This window comes from Heteronotia binoei, chromosome 5 (genome assembly GCF_032191835.1).
Source record: "Heteronotia binoei isolate CCM8104 ecotype False Entrance Well chromosome 5, APGP_CSIRO_Hbin_v1, whole genome shotgun sequence".
NCBI lineage: Eukaryota > Metazoa > Chordata > Lepidosauria > Squamata > Gekkonidae > Heteronotia > Heteronotia binoei.
This window is the reverse complement of record NC_083227.1, coordinates 146215405-146239336: the sequence shown is the minus strand read 5'-3', so window position 1 is coordinate 146239336 and position 23932 is coordinate 146215405. Positions and strand designations below refer to the sequence as shown.

At 41.6% G+C, this 23932-nt stretch overlaps 1 protein-coding gene across 1 annotated transcript in view; it reads left to right on the top strand.

Annotated features, from left to right (window-relative positions):
* Positions 1-16135: 16135 nt before the first annotated feature.
* DPYSL3 (dihydropyrimidinase like 3) overlaps positions 16136-23932 on the top strand; it is a 106597-nt gene continuing 98800 nt past the window's right edge. The window contains exon 1 of the mRNA XM_060240560.1: positions 16136-16471. Within this exon, the coding sequence (XP_060096543.1) occupies positions 16136-16471 (336 nt within the window). The remainder of the gene's footprint in view (positions 16472-23932) is intronic.

Genomic DNA, 23932 nt, shown 5'->3' with positions numbered 1-23932 from the left:
GAGGCTTAGTCCACTGTCTGTAGTCAATTAAACTTTGATGACTATTTAAAAAGTTATCATTACGAAAAAACCCAATTCCTGTTTGATAGCCATACCATTTTTTCATTTGCCAGCACCAACATGGTTGCCATGTTAAAGCAAAATGCTTTTGTAGCCATATAATTAGGAATCTTACAGTGCAATCATAAACAGAGTTACTAACAACCTTCTAAGACCATTAACTTCAGTGGATTTAGAAGGATGTATCTCTTTTGTCAAATTTATGATTGCACTGTCTAAAATTATAACTTTAGTGTCGTTGGTCCTGCTTGCCTTACTGGGTAGTGTGGAGCAGTTTCACTTTACTTTCTACTTCCAGTTCAGTTTGGCTCTTGATAGCAGCCATTTCAGTTCAAAGTTTCTTCCGGATGTCCGCTGTTGGTTACGTGCGCTCTGTGTGGGCTCCTCTCCATGATACTTAACAGTACTTAATAATCAAAATAACTCTTTTTTCACAATGTCCTGTAGATAAATCTCTGTGCATTTTAAGGCATATTAGAACCAGCTGTTTTTATTATGTTTTAAAATTTCAGCTCAAAATTGGTACAAAAATGGCTCACACCATAGTTTGCAGGGAAAGCAAGTGAATAGACAACATCCTTATCTGAGCAGCCCCGTAGCTATCATGGGGCCCCTAGAGTCCCAGTCCCACTATTTGAACTCCAACGCAAGGGACCCGTATAGTGCCCTGCACTTTGGAATATGATATTTGCTGTCAGGCCTCATTTTGGGCAGGGGCTCACAGAAGCGGAACTCTGGAACCTCTAAATTTTATTGTGTTCTTTCTTTCTTACCCCCCCCCCCACCAAATACTTGCTTCTGGGCTCCATTAGTTCAAACCCTCTTGTGATAACTCTAAGACTTAAGAGTTTTCCCCCACAAAAAAATGGGAAAATAACCTAAACATACAAAGCAGACAGACTGAAATCTTCATCATGCTACTGTGGCCACATAGGAGGAAGTAATTTAAAAAGTATAATGGGAATAAGGTTTTATTATGACAATTATAATTCAAGAAGCATTTTAAGGTAGATGCTGAGCTGATAAAATTTAGTTCACTTTCCAGTGATATCAGGGGTGTGTGGCAGATGCAAATGAGTTATGCAAATGAGTTGTGCTAATGAGCTCTGGCAGCTCTTTTTCTATTCAATTTCCCCTTTTTGCTGTACTTAAATTTGCCCCCAAATCTGCTCATTAAAGCAGGACCTCTGGAGAAATTCATTAAAGAAACAAGTTTCAGAGGTAGAGGCAGGAGTAATTTTGTCTTCAAGACCTTAATTTCTACTAAAATTTAACATTTACTCTTATATATAAGCGTTTTTAACCTTAAAAATATAAGATGACATATTAGATACTGTTTTATACATATATTGTCTCATTATGTGGATATTTATCTTGGGTAATCTCGGCTGGTGACCTCCTACATACCTGTTGTATTTTCGTGTTTTACTTATAATGATGTTTGTTAATATTGGATAGTTACTGTTTAGATTTTTTTGGAATGATTAATATATAAAAATGAAGAATAAAATTTTTAAAAAATATAAGATTCAGGAACTTTGTTTAATCAGGTAGTTACTTGGATGAATCTGACTGATTTTTCCACTGTGGAAAAAGTGAAGACGCGGTAACCTTACTGGGAATCATAGGACCTACACAGAAGACATGTAGGTTGGGATATGTAGTATGGAGGGGAACTGGGCAAGACTGAGCAAATAGCTCGCTGGATCCAGCTGACGAGACTTGCCTAGGTCTTTCCTATAGATAAAAAATCAAGAACTATTTTTATGCAGATATTCCAACTTATCAATACAGCTAATTCTCAACATGGCCAAATCCAAAGTTTGGAGCCTTGATGAATAGTCAAGACAGATCTTTCTAGAAACTGGGAAATGCCCTAGGTTTGCAGAAACATCTGAAACCTGCTTGTTTTTTTTAAATGGGAGGGTAACTCCCCCCAAATAATAGATGCAGCACTGGTAGCTCTAAGAAACAAGTGCCCTCGGAGGCCATTGCTAGGCAAATAAAACATAGCCATAACATAATGGTGGATTGGAAGGAAGCAGAGAAAGGAGACTATACAGGGTTGCCAGGAGGAGGGAAAGGGGAAATAATGTGGGGAAAGGGTTTCAGGGGGGAAAGTGCCTCCCCCACAACCCATGTGTGTCCACCAGAGTAAAAATGGGTGCAGCCCAGCGGCCAGCACTGCATATCTGGGCTATAGCTTTCCCAGGTAGAGGATGCCAGAGGGAGGAATGAAGGAAAAGCTGAAGCCAGGGAACAGAGAAAGGTAGGTAGGTTTGTGAGTGAGAAGGAAGCAGGAGCAGTGGAAAAGGAAAGGGGGCTTTCTGAGAAGGCAAAGAGGAAATAGTGGGGGAGAGGAAAATGAGATGCCCCCTACAAGTCCTTGCGGGTTCCATCAATCAATTACTCAATCAATTATTTTCCATTTTTTTTCTTGTTTTAAAACTTATTGCTTTTGAAATCAATTCTATAGAAAATGGTGTGTAAGAATTCAGGGACCTTTCTCAGTAATTATTCAGGGAGCTTGTCTCACGAATAACTGAAAGACCTTTCCTACATACGCCTCACTATGGATTCTTTCTAACATCGGTTTCACTGACCTCAAAGAAAGGAATTGGGAACTGTTTAGGTAGCACAGGAGAAGAAAAGGAAACCAGAAATACTACTGAGGAAATGTTAGTTGAAAGAAAAAAGTTTGGAACTGATGAGATTATAACTTTTTAGAGCCAGCTTGGTGTAGTGGTTAAGAGCAGCGGACTGTCAACTGAAGAACCAGGTTTGATTCCCCACACTTCCACATGAAGCCAGCTGTGTAACCTTGGGTCAGTTATAATTCTCTCAGCCCCACCTACCTCACAGGGTATCTGTTGTGGGGAGAGAAAGGGAAGGTGATTGTAGGCTGCTCTGAGACTCCTTCGGGTAGTGATCAATGTTGTATACAACTTTTCTTCTTTCCTCTATGTCCTTCAAGGGTTGGTATATATTGGTATATATTCTTATTGATATATATTCCTTTGTCATAAATTGGCTAGTACTTGGAAATTACCAGCCCAGCCACTTTCAGAGCCACTATTCTTAATTACGATGATGAAATGCATATACAGATTAAGATGCCTCATCAGTTGTATAAGTCATATATTACTGAAAAATTATTAAGATCTTGGCATGCACTTGGTGAGTAAATGATAGTCTGAAAGCAAATGTGACATTAGCGAAAACTTCTATTATAAGACTCTTAAAAGGGAATGGCTGCTTGTAATAAACGTACAGTTCTTAGTTGTAGTATTTAAGTGAAAATAAGCTTGGACCCATGAGGAACTTCACCAAGATTTCTCATACCGAGATTCTATACATTTTAGGGTCTTGAACAGACTAATCCCCCCCATACTTCTGTATTTGTCTGGTTCTCAGAAGCTGTCAACATAATAGGCTCCTGGAGTACATTCAGTCCTCATCAGGGTTTGGTTAATATACAAAGTCTTGAAACCTCTATCTTGTCTGCGAATGGTTGACTTTTGCTGCATTTTTGAGTGCCATGGGAGCCAGTCACTACCAGACACAATGATTGCTAATTAAATGCATGTAAGAAGTGTGCATCTAAGAACATAAGAGAAGCCATGTTGGATCAGGCCAACGGCCCATCCAGTCCAACACTCTGTGTCACACAGTGGCAAAAAATTTTATATATACACACACACTGTGGCCAATAGCCACTGATGGACCTGTGTTCCATATTTTTATCTAAACCCCTCTTGAAGGTGGCTATACTTGTGGCCGCCACCACCTCCCGTGGCAGTGAATTCCACATGTTAATCACCCTTTGGGTGAAGAAGTACTTCCTTTTATCCGTTTTAACCTGTCTGCTCAGCAATTTCATCGAATGCCCGTGAGTTCTTGTATTGTGAGAAAGGGAGAAAAGTACTTCTTTCTCTACTTTCTCCATCCCATGCATTATAAGAACATAAGAGACATGGTAAGTCTCTCAGTTCTTGCTTATACCCAAAATTGAATTTTGTTGGCCTTGGAGGTGCCACTGGACTCAGTTCTCACATCTATTAGCTCTTGTATTTATATGCTAATTTACTACTATTTACAGATCTTACCAACCAATCTCAGTTATAATCATCCAGTTATGCATCTTGACTCTAACTAGCCCTTTCTGGCAACTAACCCCCCCATATATAATGGTTGAGGATGTCTTGGTTCACTGTACCTGAAGAAGTGTGTACGCACACGAACACTTATACCTTGAATAAAACTTTGTTGGTCTTAAAGGTGTCACTGGAATCAAACTTTGCTCTGTTGCTTCAGACCAATATGGCTACCCACCTGAATCTAATGAAAATCTGTTTAAAAAGAGGCTTTTGCTTATAATGTTATTAAAATTTCTTATTCATACTGGAAGAGGTATGTCTTTATTCCTACAAGATAATACTGTTCTCCTGACAAGGCAAATGTATTGATCTTTTTAGATCTCTTTCTTCCTATGATGTCAAGCAATCAATTCATATTTATTTTATATTCTTAATTCTATACTGCTATTTCAGAGTTCAAAAGACAGTGAGCAGTTTAAAACCATCAAAAATGATATTAAATAAAGTACAGTAAAACAATTCAATAAATACAAAAACAGCAGAACCCCCCCCCCACACACACACACACCCCAGCATGCAATAATAAATAACCAGCAGTAGGACAGGACATATGAAAGAGCAAAATCAGTACACAGGAGGGGGAAAAAATGAGATTCATTTTTTAAAGAATTGACAGTGAGAAAGTTTTGGATAAAAAGAACTATTTTAGCCTGGCATCAAAGTGTTACCATGTCTGGAATCTAGCAAATGATTACCAGGAGTGAATTCCATGAACAAGATGCTGCAACTGTGTTTTTTATGGTACTTACTTCACCTTGGGACAAGGAAGGGGAAGAGAAACAAAACACAGTCTCCGATACAAGTCAATTGTTGGGAAGGCTTGTCTACAAGCAAGCAACCAGAAAATGGTTAAATGCTACCAAATCACACTTTTTAAGAGAAGGCTGCAGCTACCAAACCACTACCCACTAGAAATATTTGAGTACTCATCTTCAGACACAGATCTACCAGCATCTCCAAGCTATGGACCTGTTCCTTTAGGGAGAATGAAATATGATTCAAAATTGGATATATTCTAAATCTTGGACTGGCCCTTCTAATGACCAACACACACCCCAGTCTTGTTGGATATTGTAAATTTGTGTGCAAGAGGATCTGTGAGGGAAAGGGTTAAGAGAATTCTCTCTCTACATTTGGCAGTTGGTCCCACTTTCTCATCAGTTAGATGTTGAGCCTCTTTGGCCCTTGCTTGTCTTACATTTCATCTTATATGCTGTATATAGGACCTCTCTTCTTCTTTCTCTCACTCAGGCTTGGAGCTGTAGCAAATTAACCTTTTTGAAGTTAATCTGTTCACTATAAGTTAAATGTACTTACATGAATATGTTGTGTAAGCTGTGATTCTATTTGTGTAAGTAACATTTTTTACTCTTGTTGCCATTGGAGTCAGATAATCTTTGTAAGTTGTTTGAACAGCATTTCCCCTTAACTGAGAAACATGGAGGATTGGTCATACTGCATAAAGCTTCTGTACTTCCAAGTCAAATGGTATTTTTACATTTAACCCAGTAAGTCTTATCTGGAGCTTCAGTTTATTGACCCTTACCCATTATCAGCTCCATATATTTTTGCATGATATCTTCCTGATTCCGCTGAAAAAGAGAAACAGACTTCTTACTCCAAATCTTTACTTGGTCACTCCAATAAGTTTCATTTATCTTTTATACAGCATGAGTGACGGTAATGCTACAGGACTTTGTTTCATAAATATCATGCATTTGAGCAGCTGTCCTCACACCCCCTTCAGCTAGCATATGGCATAAAGTGACCAAGCAATCCAGAATAATCAACAGATGTACAATCTCTCCCTCAGCAATGGCCATAAATCAAGATGCCCAATGCAGTCTTTTTCCAAAATAAGATGTAAAGCCAGAATGTACTGGCTCCAGATAGAATGTGTTTCTTGGAGTCATCCAATGTGTACGCAGTACAACTCCATCTCTATCAAGGGTATTACAACACCAAGGACAGGTCCTGGGTCCAAACAGATAAGTTTTGTGCCCAGTCATGTTACTTCTACAAATAAGATGAAAACCAGCCAGGATCCTAGAAGAGCTCTGTAGAGAGTATATCACTCCCTCACTCCTCTGTTTCTTGCCAAGGCTGGGAATCATGTTTGGCCTCCGAGAAATCAGGTTCTGAATTATTCCTGATTTGGAAAAATGGGCTCCCAATGCCCAAAACAAATGTGCTGTTCCAGTGTTAGAAAGATTTCACTGTCAAATCCATATAAAGAGGGGCACTTTACAATGTATTAGGACTGGATAAGACAAATGCTGAATGCCATTTTCTCAATGTCTCTATAGCTATCTCTTCCCAGCTGTTTTTTTCACAGTGATTTCTCAGACCATAAACACCCTCCCCCCAAAGACATAGCAATTCATGGAATAAATCACAAGTGAAGTAAGGGTTCAGACAACTTATACGATGGCATCCAGCTGCAGCAATGCCATGTGACTTGCCCTGGTTGAACAGATGAAGTGGCCACCACTCAGCAATGCTGTGGCCAAACTGGGACTGTGCATGACTCATTAAGACCACATTTCCTTCCATGAAGTGACCTGCAGTAGAGAAAAGGAAAGGTGCCTTCGTAAGGCTGTTTGGACCCACAGTCTGCCATTGGAAGCCACAGACACACACCCCTTTCCAGTATTTGCAGATTTCACCATTCACTGTGATTCCAGGAATACAACACATGGTGAGGTGCAAATGTAAATTGCTTAAGGGCACAACCAAACAAGTAGCAATAATTTCTTGCACTTTGTTATCACCCGTATATTCAGATAAATTCAGTATCCTCCCTCCCTCATTTTAATCTTTGGCTGCAGTCAGACAACAGACTTAGCACAATCTGGGCCCACCTCTAATTAATCCAGGGGGGGGGGGTTGTAACAGAGAGTCTTGTTCAGATATCTCACCATAATCTGCTTCACTACGTGCTCACCCTGTGGTTGATCAATCAGATTACTGCCGTGTGACAACTATGCAATGGGTGGTCAGGCAGCCTTTATTTCATCATTTGTCTTCTGAGCATGTGCATAAACACTTAAGGGAAGCAGTGCTTCAAACCCTTGGCAGCATGGTGGTGCTGGTGGCCAGTGGGATCACTGGAGGAGGCTGCTGGGATATGTAGTTCAGCATGTTTTTGAAACTGTGCCTTGAAGGTTTTCTTAAGAAAAACACAGTCCTGAGAAGCACCTGTGAGGGGCATTGAGACATGTTTGTAAACTGTAAATAATAAGTGCACAAGCGGTGATTGATAACATAGGGGCAATTATGCGCTTATGTGCACATCCCTACCTGATGAAAGGGGGGTGGGATAGACAGGAAGGTTCACATTTCACAACCAGCTTCAGTTCACAGCAGGGGAGTTTAGACATCCAGAAATGCGGGATGAAAATGCTGACAACCATAAGGACTGGAATTTCCCCTGTGCCTAATAACTCCACTTTGAAGACAGGTCTCAATGGGGTGCCAATGACTGGGGAACAGAGGGCAGGTCGAAATCCGGAAGGGAATGGCAATTACTTTGGATCAAAGTGATCATCTGACTGCAGCCTTTGTAGGATAGTTCTGCAAATCCTGATTCCAAGCTAACATCACAGTTTCTTTAGTTATCTCTAGGACTGTGACCAGTTTTCAGAAGCAGTGGAAATCCTCATTTAGTTTAAAAATTTAAGCTATATGAGAGCTGCAAAGTATACATATGTAAAATCATGTACATTTGATGTTTTGAAACCTTGGGAATATACATTTAAGTAAACTATGGCTGCTGCCTTGTTTAGCATAAATATCTCACAATTAAAATAGGCTTTAAAAGTGCAAGGAAATACAGCACATTCCAGGATATTTTAAAAGTATTAATTAAATCTGTCTGTTAGTAGTTGGATTGCTTTAGCTAGAAAAGCTATTGGAATCGACTTAGAAACTTGAGAAAAATCACTTCTGATTTTATCTTCACGGCTTAGCAGAAATTTCTAAGCATGGCTTAGTCTGCAAATTTCCCAACTTTATTCTAAAACAAACACATGCACTGAAGTGTGTGAAATAGATTTAAACATTGTATGGCAGAGTAAATTTATCCTTGATTTTTCAACACTTTGAAAATCCCCCAGTCACAAGATCACTTCTATAAAATTGGTATCAAATTTTAATATAAACCATGCTGAACATGATCCAGGCAGAATTAAATAAATTAAAATTCTATTAATTTCAATGGGAGGGTTAAGCATGTGCAGAAAAGGTCTTTTTTGTTGCTGTTTGAATCCATCACACAAGGTGGGTGGGGGGTTGCCATTTAACTAAATGTGCTGGATACTAAATACATAGCTTATTGTTCTGCCCTAACCTGAGTAATTTGCAGTGACCAAATCCTGCTCCATATGAAGTGCCATGACAACCCTTGGCAGGACCCTCCCCCTTAAAGCAGGGAGGCATCCTACACAACAGGCAGACAAGTTGGTCAGGAACCCTCCTATAGATGTGATTCCCAACAGCTGAAGACAGGCTGAGGAGGAAGGAGGGACCTGAAGATGATACTGACTGGCAGGCCTGCAGCATCTGGCGGTATCAAGCCAGCTGGCTGGAGAAGCAAGAGTGTCCCACCCTTAAAATACCAATAAACACTGGAGGATTAGAGATTCCCAATCTCTTGCTATATTATGAGAACATAAGAACATAAGAGAAGCCATGTTGGATCAGGCCAACGGCCCATCAAGTCCAACCCTCTGTGTCACACAGTGGCAAAAAATGTTATATACACACATACACTGTGGCTAATAGCCACAGTGGCATCTCACCTTGCTTCAATTCTATGTGTGTTCACATCTCCCATGTCAGAATGGGTCCAAATGGAACAAGAAATTCCTCCTTATAATTTATTTGATTACTGTTGGAATGCAGCTAACAAGAAACCTAGAAATTTAAGTAAAAAGACGTATTTCAATACTGCCATTAATATTTGGAACAAGTATAGAAGGCAATTGGCTCCAGACATAGCCATACAGTCCTCATATAGGAATCAGGCTTGGTAGGAAATCTAGATATCTTTACTTCTTGTTATAAAGTGGGACTTACCCATATTATAGATTTTGTACATAAAGGCAAATTACAACAAAAACAGCATTTAAGATTATGTGGCTGCATTATTTTCAATTACAAAATTTATTTAATTCTCCATTAGTTCAGAATGCTTTAAATAGATCTCTTACAGAAATTGAAAAATTGCTACATTCTTTGACCTATAATAACACTAATCTAAAGTATACAAAATTTTGCTTAACCTTGACCAAACCTCTACAATGAAATATCAGAATTTACGGCAAAAAGATTGTAACAAAGTATTTACAGACAAAGACTGGAAGGAAATATGACCTTCATCATCATACACTTTCAAAACTTATGCCATTAGAATGCAATCCTATAAACTTATTATGTGGTGGTACTTGCGCCCAAGTGTGCTCCATCATATTAACAGTAGCATAAACCTGACCTGTAAAAAACAATGTGGAAAAATAGAAGATTACATCCATTGATGGTGGTCATGCAAATACTCACACATATTTATTATTACAAACATATTTTTACCTTTGAATCCTGAAATTCTACTCATTGGGAAATGGTCAGATCCTACAAAAAAACAAAGCACAGAAAGAATACATATTTTGATATCAGCAGCACAGACAACACTAGCAGCTAAATAGGTGGATAAAGGGCCACCCCCCAACCATTTTGGCCTGGCAACAGTGCCTTTGGGATTGTTTTATAATGACCAAAATATCAATTCAAACCTTTAACGGAAAAATATGAGTCTTCTTTTATTGCTGTCTAGTTTCCAATAATCACCTTACCTTTCTGAAAATGATGTTCTCCCACACCGATTGATATATAGACAAATGATGCATTTTTAGTTTTCTTTTTCTATGATTAGCTCCTATAGATAGTAATAGATGTATTCGATTAGTTTTGGTTAATATGATTATTTTATATAATTCTGTATAATTTTTTTCTCTTTTTTCTAGCTATTTTGTGGTGGTGTTGCTTGGAATTTATCTTAATATAAATTATTTTAAAAAATAAAATGGAAAAAAAGGGAGACTGAGGAGGAAGAATAACAGCATAGTCAGAAACCTAGCAAGAGCTTGAAGGCATCAAGCTGATTAGATGGAGAGACAAGAGTATGACAAGCATATACCTCTTTGGGTGTATGCAGAGGTATGGTGGCTTAGGGGAAGGAGCTTGCCCTCTGGGTGATGCTGGTTACCTTAGCGTTCTGGATAATCAGGTGCTGCTGGATGACAAAGTTTTTACTGTATTTATCTTTGTCCCACTTAAATGAATGAAACTTTAAAATGCTTAACATTGACTGCCTTTTGCTCATTTGCTTGGTTTATATCTGGGATATTTACAGTGTTGCTCTGAGTATACCCTTCCCCATCCATTCATTTCAGTGAACCCTGTATTATTAACCACATGTGCTATGTGGCATTGCCATGATATGCATCAGCATGATGATCCATCCTATCTTCTAAGTAGTGGTTTTTGGCATTACATAAACACACTCAAGTAGGAGAAGACTTCGCTAAAGGAGATCAACTTTGTTCCTCTTTGCCTGTGCTTCACTGGCTGAAGAAAACTGTTCTCTGACATTTTTAAAATTGAGATTTAATATCTGTCTGCTCTGCTGTTATTATTTACTTATTATGGAGTAAATGATTGACTTTTATATGCTGTTGGATCTGACTTTTAATGGCATTAGTCTTTAAGATGCTTCACTACACTCCCCTTTTATTTTGGCTGCAACAGACTAACATGGTTACCCGTTTGGAATGTTTAATACTGCTGGGTTTGGTTGGTTTTTATCTGCTTGTTTTAATCATTTTAATGGCCATGCAGTTTTTAATCTCTGTTGTGATCTGCCCTTAGATCAGAAGTGGGGAACCTTTTTTCTGCCAAGGGCCATATGGATATTTATAACATCATTCGCGGGCCATAAAAAATTATCAACTTAAAAAACAGTGCTCCGCCAAGGGAGAATGATTCAGGCCAGCAAAATTAACGCAAATAATTGTTTTTCTATTTGAAGTCATGTGGCAAGAGCCTAATCTGGCGCACACATCCGGCCCGCTGCCCTAGGCAAAAGCATAGGTCCAGGGCTTTTTTGTAGAAAAAGCCCAGCAGGAACTCAGTAGCATATTAGACCACATCCCCTAATATTAGCAAATTAAGTCACACACTCATTAGCATATTAGGCCACACCATCTGGGATAATCAAGTGCAAACTGAACTGTGACAGTAACTTTTCCAGGCCCTGCAGTAATTCTGGCCAGCCAGCCAGGCCTCAGGGAGGCTGCTGCACAGTACATTTGGGCCCAGTGATCTCTGCCTGGTCCTGGGTATTAGGGAATTCTGTTTGAAATTCTATTTCTTTACCTCAAACAGTGCGATGGATCGCTGGATCAAATAATCACTGAGAGGCATTTAACATGAAAAAGCAAAAACGTATTTATTTCTACAGGGAAAGGGTACTGGGAGGTGAAACAACAAACACTATAGAACTACATGCTTACACTAGAAGATCATGTGCTTAATGGAAGACCTTCATTCTTCTTGATCTCTCTGCCTGAAAAAAGGAAGACACCTGAGTAACTGACCAAACAAACAAAACAGGTTTTCCCACTTCTAGACCTTGATTGACAGCAGTCAGTATCTTCTTCCCAGGTCATGCAGACTATAGGGAATCAGGCACCATGTTAACCCTGTAATGACTGGAACTTTAGAACATTGCAAAGGACATACAAAACAGATACATATTTCCAACACTGGGGAGGCTGCTGCACAGCACGGCCTGGGCCCCACTCCCCTTCCTCTCTGGCTAGCTAGCCCCCAGAGAGGCTGCCACATGGCTTGGTTCAGCCCAGCAATCCCCAAGAGCCACACCAAATGACCACGAGGGCCGCATACGGTCCTCGGGACGGAGGTTCCCCACCCCTGCCTTAGATCTTTTGTAAAATGGTGATTGAATATTGGACCTTCTACATACAAAGCAGATACTCTACCACTGAGCCACAGGCCTTCCCTGACAGGAAAAAGTGTAGGTGGTTTCCTGGCTGAAACTGGAAAAAGGCACTTTGACCTGTGAGACCGAAAGGGCAGGGCCACATCTAAAAGCAACCCATAAATACGCACCTATTTCTTAAAGAGAAGGTCTGCCTCAGAGCCTTTTTTTCTGGGGGAATGTGGCATAATGGAATTCAGAAACCTCTTAGTGAAATCAAAATTCTCAAAAAATGTTTAAAATTTCATGAGGAGCACTTGTGTGTTTCTCTTTCATTTCCCTCTTGAGAGTTCCAGCACCTCTTTTTCCAGGAAAAAAAAAACCTGGCCATGTGTGCGCTCTGACAAACAGCATCTCCTGCATGTCTAATTGAGCCTCAGCTTATTTGCTGTCTTATGGCTCACTTACTCCATTAGCACGAATTACTTAATCTTAAAATGGACTCATCTTCAACAAATTATGCTAATTTGCATCCTCTTTGGGTGAATTTCACATGCGGACTTGTCATCGCTTTGCCTTGACCAGTATTTTGAGGATTCCTTGCTGTACAGCGGGATTTGCATTTTGTTCGTCTGCAGTCATTTGTAGAATACAACTTCTCATCTCAAATGAAGTTGGATTTTCTACCTCTGGGAAGACAGGCAATTTGCTGGAAGTTGATAACGCTTTTAATTTAGTGGGCTTTGGATTTACAGTAATTAAACCTGCATAATGTGATACTTAGACAACAAGAGAAACAATTAGCAACATGTGAAGTTTTGTTTGCCATTAAGCCTATTGATGTGATGCTGAGAAAACCTGTTTGCATGCCACACACACAAGGCTTGGTTGTGTGTGTGTGTGTGTGTGTGTGTGTGTGTATATATATATATATATATATATATATATATATATATATATATATATATATATATATATATATATATATATATATATATATGTATGAAATTTATATATGAAATTTTGTCATTGCAAGAGTCTAATAGACTGGCAGTTTTATTTTACCACCTTAAATCCACTTTTGCAACATCTACTTACTAGGTCTACTTACACATACCTTTTGTTCAAACAAAGCCAAACAGTAAGTGAAAAAGTCCCAAAGGTGAGTATTCATACCATAGAATCATAGAGTTGGAAAGGGCCTCCGGGGTCATCTAGTCCAACCCCCTGCACAATGCAGGAAATTCACAGTTTACAAATATGTGATATATGTGTGTGTGTGTGTGCGTAGCGTGATTTAGTATTACTGTGACCGATTCTCGACTAGACTAGTTCCAATGTCAGAGCTCTTTCCCCTGACGCTTCCATCCGATTTTGCACAAGCTGCCCAGCAGTTGTGACTTGGCTCACCTCTTTCCCGCAGCAAGCAGAAACCGGTTTTCGGAGGATCTTGCTTGCTGCGAGAAAGAGGAGGGCCAAGTCGCTGCAGCGCAGCAACTTGTGTGAAGTCGGATGGAAGCATTGGGGGTAAAAAAAGCTCTGATACCATAACAAGCCTAGTGGGGAATCAGTCTGTATTTTTATGGTGGTGTCTCTCTGTACTTTTCAGAGTAAGCAAAAGATTTTCCTTGAATGGAAATGTAGTAAAGGAAAAAGCTGTACCTGCTGATTTCTGCCTCTCATACAATCCATGTCCATGTAAAAAATGAGTTCCTAGCACTATCTTCAGAATGAGATTTAAATGAATTGTTTTTCCGCTTTGCATCATATAAATCCAACTCTCCCTTCCAAAGTCTTTATTTAGAGATACACAAGCTTTACTTTTGATTGCTAGTCAGATGATTATAGATGTTTACAGAAAGGCAAAACCATCTGCTTAAGGGGTTTTTTTTTGGTGGGGGGTGGTGGTTGAAGGACACAAGATAAAGCACCCTTGCATGCCTGTAATCTCACAGATAGTACAGAAGACTGATATTTCTACAAGGTTCCGCCAGCTACCTGTTTTTAGTTCCAGGTTTTCAGCACTAGGTCCAGGTCCAGCTCGCCCACTAGGCAAACTAGTCAGTTGCCTAAGTTGCTGGGAGGGTGGGGGCACCATATTGGGCTCCCCACCCCCTCCCGGTGCCCCAGGCAAGCACCTAGTATGCCTGCCTCCTCCGCCTGCCGCTACTGCTGCCGCCCATCCCTCCGTTCCCTTCCTTCCCCCCCCCCCACACCTCCTCCCTCCTTTCGGACCCTTTCCCACCCCATGTCGATTTCAATGCTGGAAACAGCTATCTAAAGCCCCCCCCCTTCCCTCAGTTGATTACTTGATCAGCGGGTAAAACCATGCCATGGGGCCGGGCCGTGCTCACAGTCTGTCAGGACCAGCATCCTGAAAGGGCGGCCCTGCTGCCGCTGACTCCTCTTCCATCCAGGAAGTGGGGAGGGGAGGAGTCAGCGGCAGAGGGGCTGCCCTTTCAGGATGCTGGTCCTGACAGACTGTGAGCACAGCCGGGCCCCGCAGCACAGTTTTACCCACCAATTGAGTGATTGGCCGGGGAGGGGGGGCTTTAGATAACTGGAATGTGGTGCTAGAGCCGGTTCCAGCATTGAAATCAGCATGGGGTGGGGAAGGGTCCGAAGGGAGGGAGGAGGAGGCACGGTGGGGAGAGGGGAGGTGCGGAGCCACAGGGGGGGGGGGCTCCAGGCAGCAAGTCTGCCTAGGGCGCAATGGGGCATCGGACCACCCCTGACTAGGTCATATGAAGGGCTTTTTGTTGAGCAGGAGTGCAGAGGAACACAGTTCCGGCTGGCTTTGTGTGAGGGGGTGTAGCTTAATATGCAAATGAGTTCCCGCTGGGCTTTTCCCACCAAAAACCCGTGTGTGAAACAGTGGTGACATCATGGGGTGTGGCTTAATATGCAATTTATAGACCATATGCCTGCATCCTGGTTTTGTCACCAAATAATCACACTCGGCTTCAACAGCATTCATTTAGGACAGGCATTGAAATCCCAGCACCATTTATTGTATATAACTAAATAAATGTGTATTTGATTTCTGTCCCCCTCCATTTCCTGCAAGCAGGACTCCGGCCAGTATACAACATATAATATATACAAAAATCATAAAAATAATTACATAACAAATAACTATAAAAGTGCTGCCTTTTCCCCTTAAGTTGGTGAAATGCTTTTATACACTCAATAGATAAACAGCAGTTAGTACCTGTTTTTCTATCAGACTACAGTCAGACGTATTACTCAAACTATTGTGGGAGGGGCTACCACAGAGTAGGACATCCTAAGGGGTGAACTCACAGGAATATGGATGCTAAATTCTTTTCCTTGCTATGCCCTTTCCTACAGTAGCTTGCCATTTAGCATTCTGGCAGGAACATTCCTGGTAAGTGCTATTCCTGACCCCTAGAAAACACCCCCTTTTTCTGTGCGTCCTACTCCTATACAGAAGTCAGCTTTGCAAAAGAAAAACTGAAAGGAAAAAAATGGCAATCCCGTTGCCTACTCCCCGCCAAGACATTTCGACTTGGAAGTTGTGACAACTCTGTTCTACAAGGAGTATCTCCGTTGCACAATGAGAGAGAACGGAAGAAGATCCCTCGCCTGCGATCTTCGCGGACGCTCATTACACGCCGCGTCGTCTCTCCCTGGAAGGGGAGCAGCTTTTTTTCTGCTTGAGCGGAGGGAAGGGGAGGGGGGGGGGCGGCTCGTGTGAAAAGTCCTCGTGGCGGTCCAAGCAGTTCCGCCACCTCCCTCCCGGCGGCCGCTCTTTCTCTCGCTCTGTTCCTCACTCAGTCACTCCGCGCCTAAGCTGAGGCGCGGCGGCGGCGGGCGAGAGGGGCTGTGGCGCGCTCGAAGCCTCTCCCCTCCTTACAGGCGGCAGAAAGGAGCCGGCTTGCCCCATAGTCCCTTGAGCGCCATGGCCTCGAGCGGCGGGAGGAGAGGCCGGGAGCGAGAGCCTCCTGAGGCGGCGGACGAAGAGCTGCCCGTGTACCTGGCGCGCCCAGGCACGGCCGACCAAGTCCCCCGCCAGAAGTATGGCGGGATGTTCTGCAGCGTGGAGGGCGCCTTCGAGAGCAAGACGCTGGACTTCGGGGCGCTCAGCGTGGGACAGCGCGGAGCTCACCGCCCCGCCACGCGGCAGCAGGAGCCGCAGCCCCCGCCGCGTCCCCAGGAACCTCCGGCCGGCGTCGTCGAAATCCGGGCAGCCTCAGGCAAGGAACGACTGCAAAACCTCAGCCGTGAGGATTACAAGGTGAGAGGGGGGGGGGGGAGAAAGAAACCCCCCTGGGAGGTTCCTGCCCTCCTCTGACGTTGCTGGGCTGGGATGAAGGATGGAAGGGCAGAGGGAGGCCGCAGGAGGTGGCTCGGGGGCATTGGCCGGGGAGGGGGAGAGGGAGGGAGAGGTTGGCTTTGTGGGAGTATTCCCAGCCCCAGCCGGTGCTTGTAAGGGAATCGCACTTTATTCAGCGCAGCTCCCTGCCCAAGGAAGCGTGTTTAGCTTTTCTGAGAAACGCTAGAGTCTTAAAACTTCTGGTTAAAACTGCAAATGGTTAAGTTAAAATAAAGACGCTGAAGTTCTTGGCCTAAGTTTGCATGGCTTGTTTCGATATAGCGGTGGTAGTAGTTGTTTTAACGGTTGCCATGAGACAGGCACAGACCCCCCCCCCCCCCCCCCACGAATGCACTTGGTATCTGAATAGCGTATGCGAAGTTTTGAGGAATCCCTTTGTGCTCCCTTTCCTACTACTTACGGATCAGCACTATAGGCCTAAAGGTAGTTGACATAAAATATAACATTGCAGTTTAGGGGTGATCATTGAGTAGAATAAATCTGCACTTGCCCCGTGCATGTATAGAGACCATGTGATCACATTTAAAGGATTGTGCATTATTATTATAGTGAATAATAATCTGTTGCTCATTCTGGAAATCTGTTGCTCATTCTAACCAGTGTATGTGCTGCAGTATCTTAATTCTTGCTCCCAGAGTTGTGGTTAACCAAGAGAAGACTGTGCAACTTTATTCAGTTTTCTTTCTTTTTTGAGAGAGCAAGCAAGGCCCTTCTTTTGCATCAGATTGCATGTCAGCAGCATTTTTGAAATTATTAACTTAAAAGGTCTATGGTGTGATTCCAAGAATAGTTAAGCAAGCACGTTGTGAGAAAATACAGTCAGCTTTATGGCATAGTTGACAATGTGTCTATGTTTAAATAGAAGAATAAACTTTTAACTAAATTGAAGTGGTCTGAGTATCAAAATCTTCTAAATTTTGTTTCTTAAAATGAGGCTTCAGATTATGAGCTCTTCTTGCCAGTAGGTAGAAATGTCTTTTTAGGTTTTGGCTAAGCAGGATTGGCATTTGGAAGACCACCAAGGACAACTGTGCAGAGGAAGGTAATAGCAAACCACCTCTGCATCTCACTTGCCTTGAAAGCTCTTGCTGGTTTCGCCATAAGTCATCTGCAACTTGACTGCACTTTACACACATGCACACACACAGTTGAACAAACATTCTGCTGGGATATGGGACCTTTAAGGAATTCTTTATATCCCCTTTGGACACTGGGTGTACTGTTTTCCACTTTGGGGGAAGAAAAATAAAACCGGCATATGACTCATCCATTGGAAGGGAAGGTGGCATGGTATAGCTAGATCTTGTCAGCCTTGGATGGGAGACTTCCAGGAAGGCTGCTGAGGAAGACAATGGCAAACCACCTCTGCTTTTCACTTTCCTTGAAAGTCCCTTGCCGGGGTTGCCATCAGTTGACGGCACAGTACACACACACCCAGCTTATCCATTACACTGCATGTCATAACACTGGAAATAAACTGGCTGTACTGATTTTCACTGTCTGTTATGAGTTTTGTTAGGCATAATTTCTTTAACCAACATGTTTTTGGAGGCAGTCATATTCCACCCATGGCTGGGCTCTGGTAGAGGACAGATGGACCGTTTTAGAACCAGAATCAACAAGTCGGTACCGGTTGAGTGTAAATGGGGAGAGGGGAACATCTCATTTGTGAGGAACATCTCATTTCCCTCTCCACTACTATTTCCTTTTTCTCTTCCTTGAAAACTCCCATATAATCTCCCCTTTTCCTGTTTCTTTCTTTTCTTCCCACCAACCAGTCTACCTTTATCTGCCCCCCCTTCAGCTTTCCCTCCTCTTCCTTTGGCAGCCTCTCCCTGAGAAAACTCTGGCCAAATTGTGTGGCACCCGCTGCTGGGTGCTTACTAGGCCTAGTTGCACGGTGCCAACTGGATTGGGCCCAGCTGTATGATGATAAACCTGCATGGATTTGCTGAGGGCACCTCACTTTCTCCTGTATCCCTTCCCCAAACTATTTCCTTTTTCCTTCCCCCTGACAACTCCCCACATTGTCAAGTTTCCCTGCTTCCTTCTCTCCTACCTCCAACTTTTACCCATTCGCAATACATTCTTTCTTTTATTTGCTTCCATCTTCAGCTCTAGCTATTATTTATTTACTTCATTTATAACATGTCCTTCTCCCTTATCTCATTCTTCGGACCTGTATTTTATCTTATCAATAATGCTGTGAGGTAGATAAGGCTGAGTGTGCATCTGGCCCAGGTTTACACAGTGAGCTTCCATGGCAGAATGGGGTTTTGAATTTGGGTCTCTGAGATCCTAATCTTAAACTTTAATTAGTACATTATACTAGCTATTGGGATGGCTGCTTTTGAACACTAATGAACAGCTGGACTTGAGTGTGTTATGCAAATTTCTTGGTATCAGGTTTCCTGGCCCTAATCTTCCCAAAGATATCCGACCAAAAGATATTAATTTAGCCACAGTCAGAGCCAGAGTCTTCTCGGCTCTGGTGCCGGCCTGGTGGAATGCTCTTCCAAGTGAGATCCAGGCCCTGCAGGACCTAAAGCTGTTCCGGAGGGCTTGCAAAATGGAGATGTTCCACAAGGGCTTTGGCCTCCCCTGCTTTGTTCTTTTGTTGCCCATCTATCTTTTCTGATAGAAAAAACACCAAATTGTGTTAAATTATTGGCTATTGATTTACTGGTTTAACTGCTGTGATAAATTCTTTTAATATCTAATGGCAAATCTATTTATCTTTTTAATGTTGTTGGTATTTGTTGTTATCTACCCCGAGCCCTGCTGTGCAGGGGAGAGAGGGCTATAAGTCAAATATAATAAAATAAATGTAGCCGACTTTAATCTGGAGAACCGGGTTTGATTCTGCGCTCCACCACAAGAAGCCAACTGGGTGACTGACCTTGGGTCAGTCACAGCTCTCAGAGCTCTCTCAACCCCCCCAAAATAAGTCTAGCTCACCATCTTGTGGTGCATAACTCTAAAAGAGTTAGAACTTAAGGCTGCCAGACAGTCTTCAGTTCTCCTGGCTATATTACACACAGTGTCATGTGACATTAATTACCAAGGTTTGAAGGGTGGTGGTACTGTTGTGTTTGCCTAGCAGTGGTTACTGTGAACATTCCTTTCTTAAAGCTATTGGGAGCCGCCTTGAGTTCCGCAAGAGAGAAGGCAGCTAATATATGTTTTAAATAAATCCGGGCTTTGCATCTATCATTTTGGATGGTTTTAACTCCCCATAGGGTTGCCAAACCCCCAGTCCGGGCAGTATTTGCCCTGATTTTGGGTGCTCCAATCTGCTGCTGGCTGACTGGGGAAACCCTACCCCCAAACAGCATTGACGTTGTTGACTGCATTTTGACTAAAATACTAGAGTTGTGGTGTGATGTGCCCAGCATGATGATGTCACTTACACATGACATCATCACACTGATGACATTGCCCCATCCTCCCCGCTCCCAGAAGGCTCCCTCCCACCCCCTGCAGGCCAGGTAAATTGACCTGGCAACCTTAACTCCCTAATATATTTTGTTTTAGATTTCAGATTTTTTTTTTATGAGCTTTGCTCTGGTTTGTAGAGGTATGTCTTGTCTTTTCATGGCCCAGTCTTTGGATTTAGGTATCCACAGATGGGTGCCACATTGAGAAATACTTTGATGATGTGTAATTTTTAAAGTTGCTGTTCTGCTGGTGGTTGGATAAGGTTGGAATAAAGGTAGTATTGCTCCAAACCTGCCTTTAATTCATACAAAAGCAAATAAGTTCCTGGTCTTTCAGGATGGGGAACTGAGTATTTAACTATACAATACACTGGGAGTTTTCTTGTATGAAACTGACCATTTTTAACAACCAGGTGCACAGGGTCCCAATTTGTAGTATACAGAAATGAGATATTGGTTGATTTTATAATGCTAAGGTAACTTTATTTTCTTCATTCTAAAGCAGAACCACTCACTTACATCCTGATAGCATTTATGTAGAACTTAAGAACATTAAAAAGTCTTTGTGTATATTACGGTATTGTATTTCTTGCAAATCTGTAAATATTATCCCCATACTGCAGGGAAAGGGCTGAGCTCCAATTTCTGCATGCTCCTTGACTTTTCCAGCCTTGTCCTGCTGTGCTGTTTTTCTTTGTAGGGACTGTGAGGGGAAGAGAGGTAAAGGTAGTTCTGAATTATTTCTCTGAGTCCCCTGGACTGGTTGATTGCCATGCAGGAAGGCTGAATTGCAGTAGTTTACAATGTGTGCTGGATTTTCAGTCCGGTTTGGCTTTCTCAAAGGCAAATGAATCGATGGCCAAAGCATGAGTTTCTTGATGTGCTCATATAGTGCAGTTCTATGCAGAGTTACTCCAGTCTAATCCCATTGGAGTCATTTTGTATACAATTATACCATTAGTCATTGTGCTGCTCTAGTTAAGGTTTAAGAACATAGTGGATGTGAGAAAATAAGAACTAGTCATCCTGATTAATATCAACATATTCTTATGTTTCCTGAGGAAAAGGTTCCAATGATCAGCTGTGTGTTGTATGCATGTTGTATATATAGCAGCAGAAGGTATGTATCTCAGAACACCAAAGAACCAATACATGTATGCTGCCCCTACAATATATGTTGGCCACTGCAACATGAGCAAGCAGAATAATGTGGAACTGACGTCTACTGGTGATGCAGGTGTACCTGAACCATCGCCCTAGCCTGCAACAAAGAATTCTCAGTGTGCCCAGCTCTGAGCCTGATGACTAGCTGACCGACTGGCCAGGTCTGTGTTGTTCCTGGTAGTGAGCTATTTGGCTGGGGACATGTGTCATTTGTTGCATCTGGGTGAGCAAGCCTGACCAAAGAACAGACTTTTTTGGGTGTGTGTGTGTGGAATCTTGAGAGTGATTGGGGGTTCTGATTGGAACAGAGAAGACAGCCTGGGAGGAACAAGGAGCAGATAAAGTGCTTATGGGGGGGATAAATGAGAAAGAGCATGGAGGAAGAGCTGCACAAGCTTTTGGGAGAGGAGAAAGAGGCAGAAGGAGTCCTGTGTGGAATGAAGCAGATGGAGAACTGTTTAGAAAGGGAAGAGAAGAAAGATGATAGAAGAAAGGGCCAGGGCACCTCAGTCCTGAAGTGAGGCTGGGAGAATAGCTGATGTGGATTACCCAGGTGATGTTTGTTGTCTGTATTTAAACAATAAAAAACTATAGCTTAAAAAATCTCTTTAAAAAACAAAATGTATATCTCTAGTGAGTAACTGCTAGGAGGATCACTTAGGCTTCTTTGGATATTTCATATTAGACTTAACGTCACTCTTAAAGGATAATGCAGTATGGAGCTATTGAGTTGGAATTCCAGTGTACATTTGTCATTATGAACTTGGTCTCAATAGAGACTGGGTGGCTGGCTTCCAGTAGAAAATAATTGCTCCTTAGAAGCAGCCATGCACTTGATGTGCTCCTATAGTGCAGTTCTGTTCAGAATTACTCAGTCTAATCCCATTGGAGTCATTTTGCATACAATTGTACTGTTAGTCATTGTGCTGCCCTAGTTAAGGTTTAGGAGTACAGTGGATGTGAGAAAATAAGCCAACAGTGGGGTAATAAGCCACCACCTTGGTAACCCACATCAGCTATCTCCCAGCCTCACTTCAGGACTGAGGTGCCCTGGCCCTTTCTTCTCTCATCTTTCTTCTGTTCCGTTTCTAAACAGCTCTTCATCTGCTTCATTCCACATTGGCCTCCTCCTTTCTCTTCCTCCTCTCCCAAAAGTTTGTGCCTTTCCAGCTCTTCCTGCATTCTCTTTCCGATTTATTTATCCCCCCACAAGCATTTTACTTTGCCAGTTCATCAGGTATTGGGAGTAGTCTTTAGCCATTCTGAATCATTTGCTCTTTTGACTGCATCTTGTTTTTATCTATATGCTATATCAGTGTAAAATAATTTACCTTTGTCTTGGAATGCTGTGCCTGCTGGACTCGTTTTGTAAAATGCCCCATGTGTGTGTGTAATACTCGATAGTTCTTGCAGTGGATTCTAGGAAAGCTATTCTACAATAAATTCAGTGATCTTTACTGATTGCTTTAACCATGTTTTGTTGCCTTAAGGTTTACAGCTTTCACTAGTAACATGAAGTTATGATTGTGCAAATATCTCTTGGATTTGAAGGAGATGAGTACTAAACAAAACTTTTTAGGCATTGTACCTGAATTTCAGGGATTAACACATGAAATTTATTTTGTGTTTCTTAAGTGTTCATAAACTCACATTTCTTTGCCCAAGTTGGGATTATTAGTGTGCCTTGAGGAATATAAAGCAGAAAAAGTATTATTCTAAAATCTCCTATTTCTCTTCTCTCTATTCCAGTACAGAGATTTTAAAATATTTATATTCCTTTATTTGAGATTTGGACAAGAGACATTTGTTCCTTCAGCATCTATTCTGATATTTTATCTCATTGTTCCCCTAAGTAATTCTTCTGTGAAGTGGTCTTTTTTCATGACAGCTGGCTATAATGCCACAAAATGTGGGCTTTAATGAAATTGGAAATTACAATTTTACTTTAGGATTATGTACAAGGATGATCTGGTTTTTGAGAGGAAAATGCTTCTGTACTTCCGTTGAAGCCAGTGGTTGCTAAATAGAGCTTCAATCAGAGTTAAAGGACTATTTTAAATAATAATTCAGTTTTCAGTATCTGTTGCAGCATGAGATTACATCTTCATCACAGTTATGTTTGAATATCTAAAAATTGATTATGTGAAGTCAGCATATTTTGTTCTTTGTTTAAATGAATTCTGAATTAACTTTAAAGGGAGACCAGTTATATTTTAAGATATTTTCTATTTTTAACTTTTCTGCTGCCTACAGAGATCTGTGTTACTTGAATTTTCTGCATGCTACCGTAAAATTACATTGGTATAGTTTTCATTCAGTTTACTTAATAAATGGCTTGTGTTTCAAATCTCACTAAAACTCAGTTTTTCTTTCTATACAGAAATAGCTATATGTCTGCAGTTGTGCTGATAAAAAATTAAGCTATTTTTGGAAAATCACAGTGTGGCATCCATGAAAATAAAGGCTGACACACAAAACTGATAAGTAAAATCTGAATAGTTTAGAATTGATAGATTTGCTTATAAAATAAATATTTATGCTGACTTCATGTAGAGTTTTTCTGTCTGCTTCCAGTTGTGAAATACAGTTTATGAGGTATATTTTACTTTATTTCATTGCTCGAACTGTGTAATCCAGTTCTCCCTCTGAGGCGGAAGCCATCTCTGTGGGTTATTCCCATCCATTCTTCAGGGAGGCAGGAAATACTTTTTTCCACTTCCTTTTGGCGCCTTTAGAATTACCCTGCCTTCAGTTCTTTTCC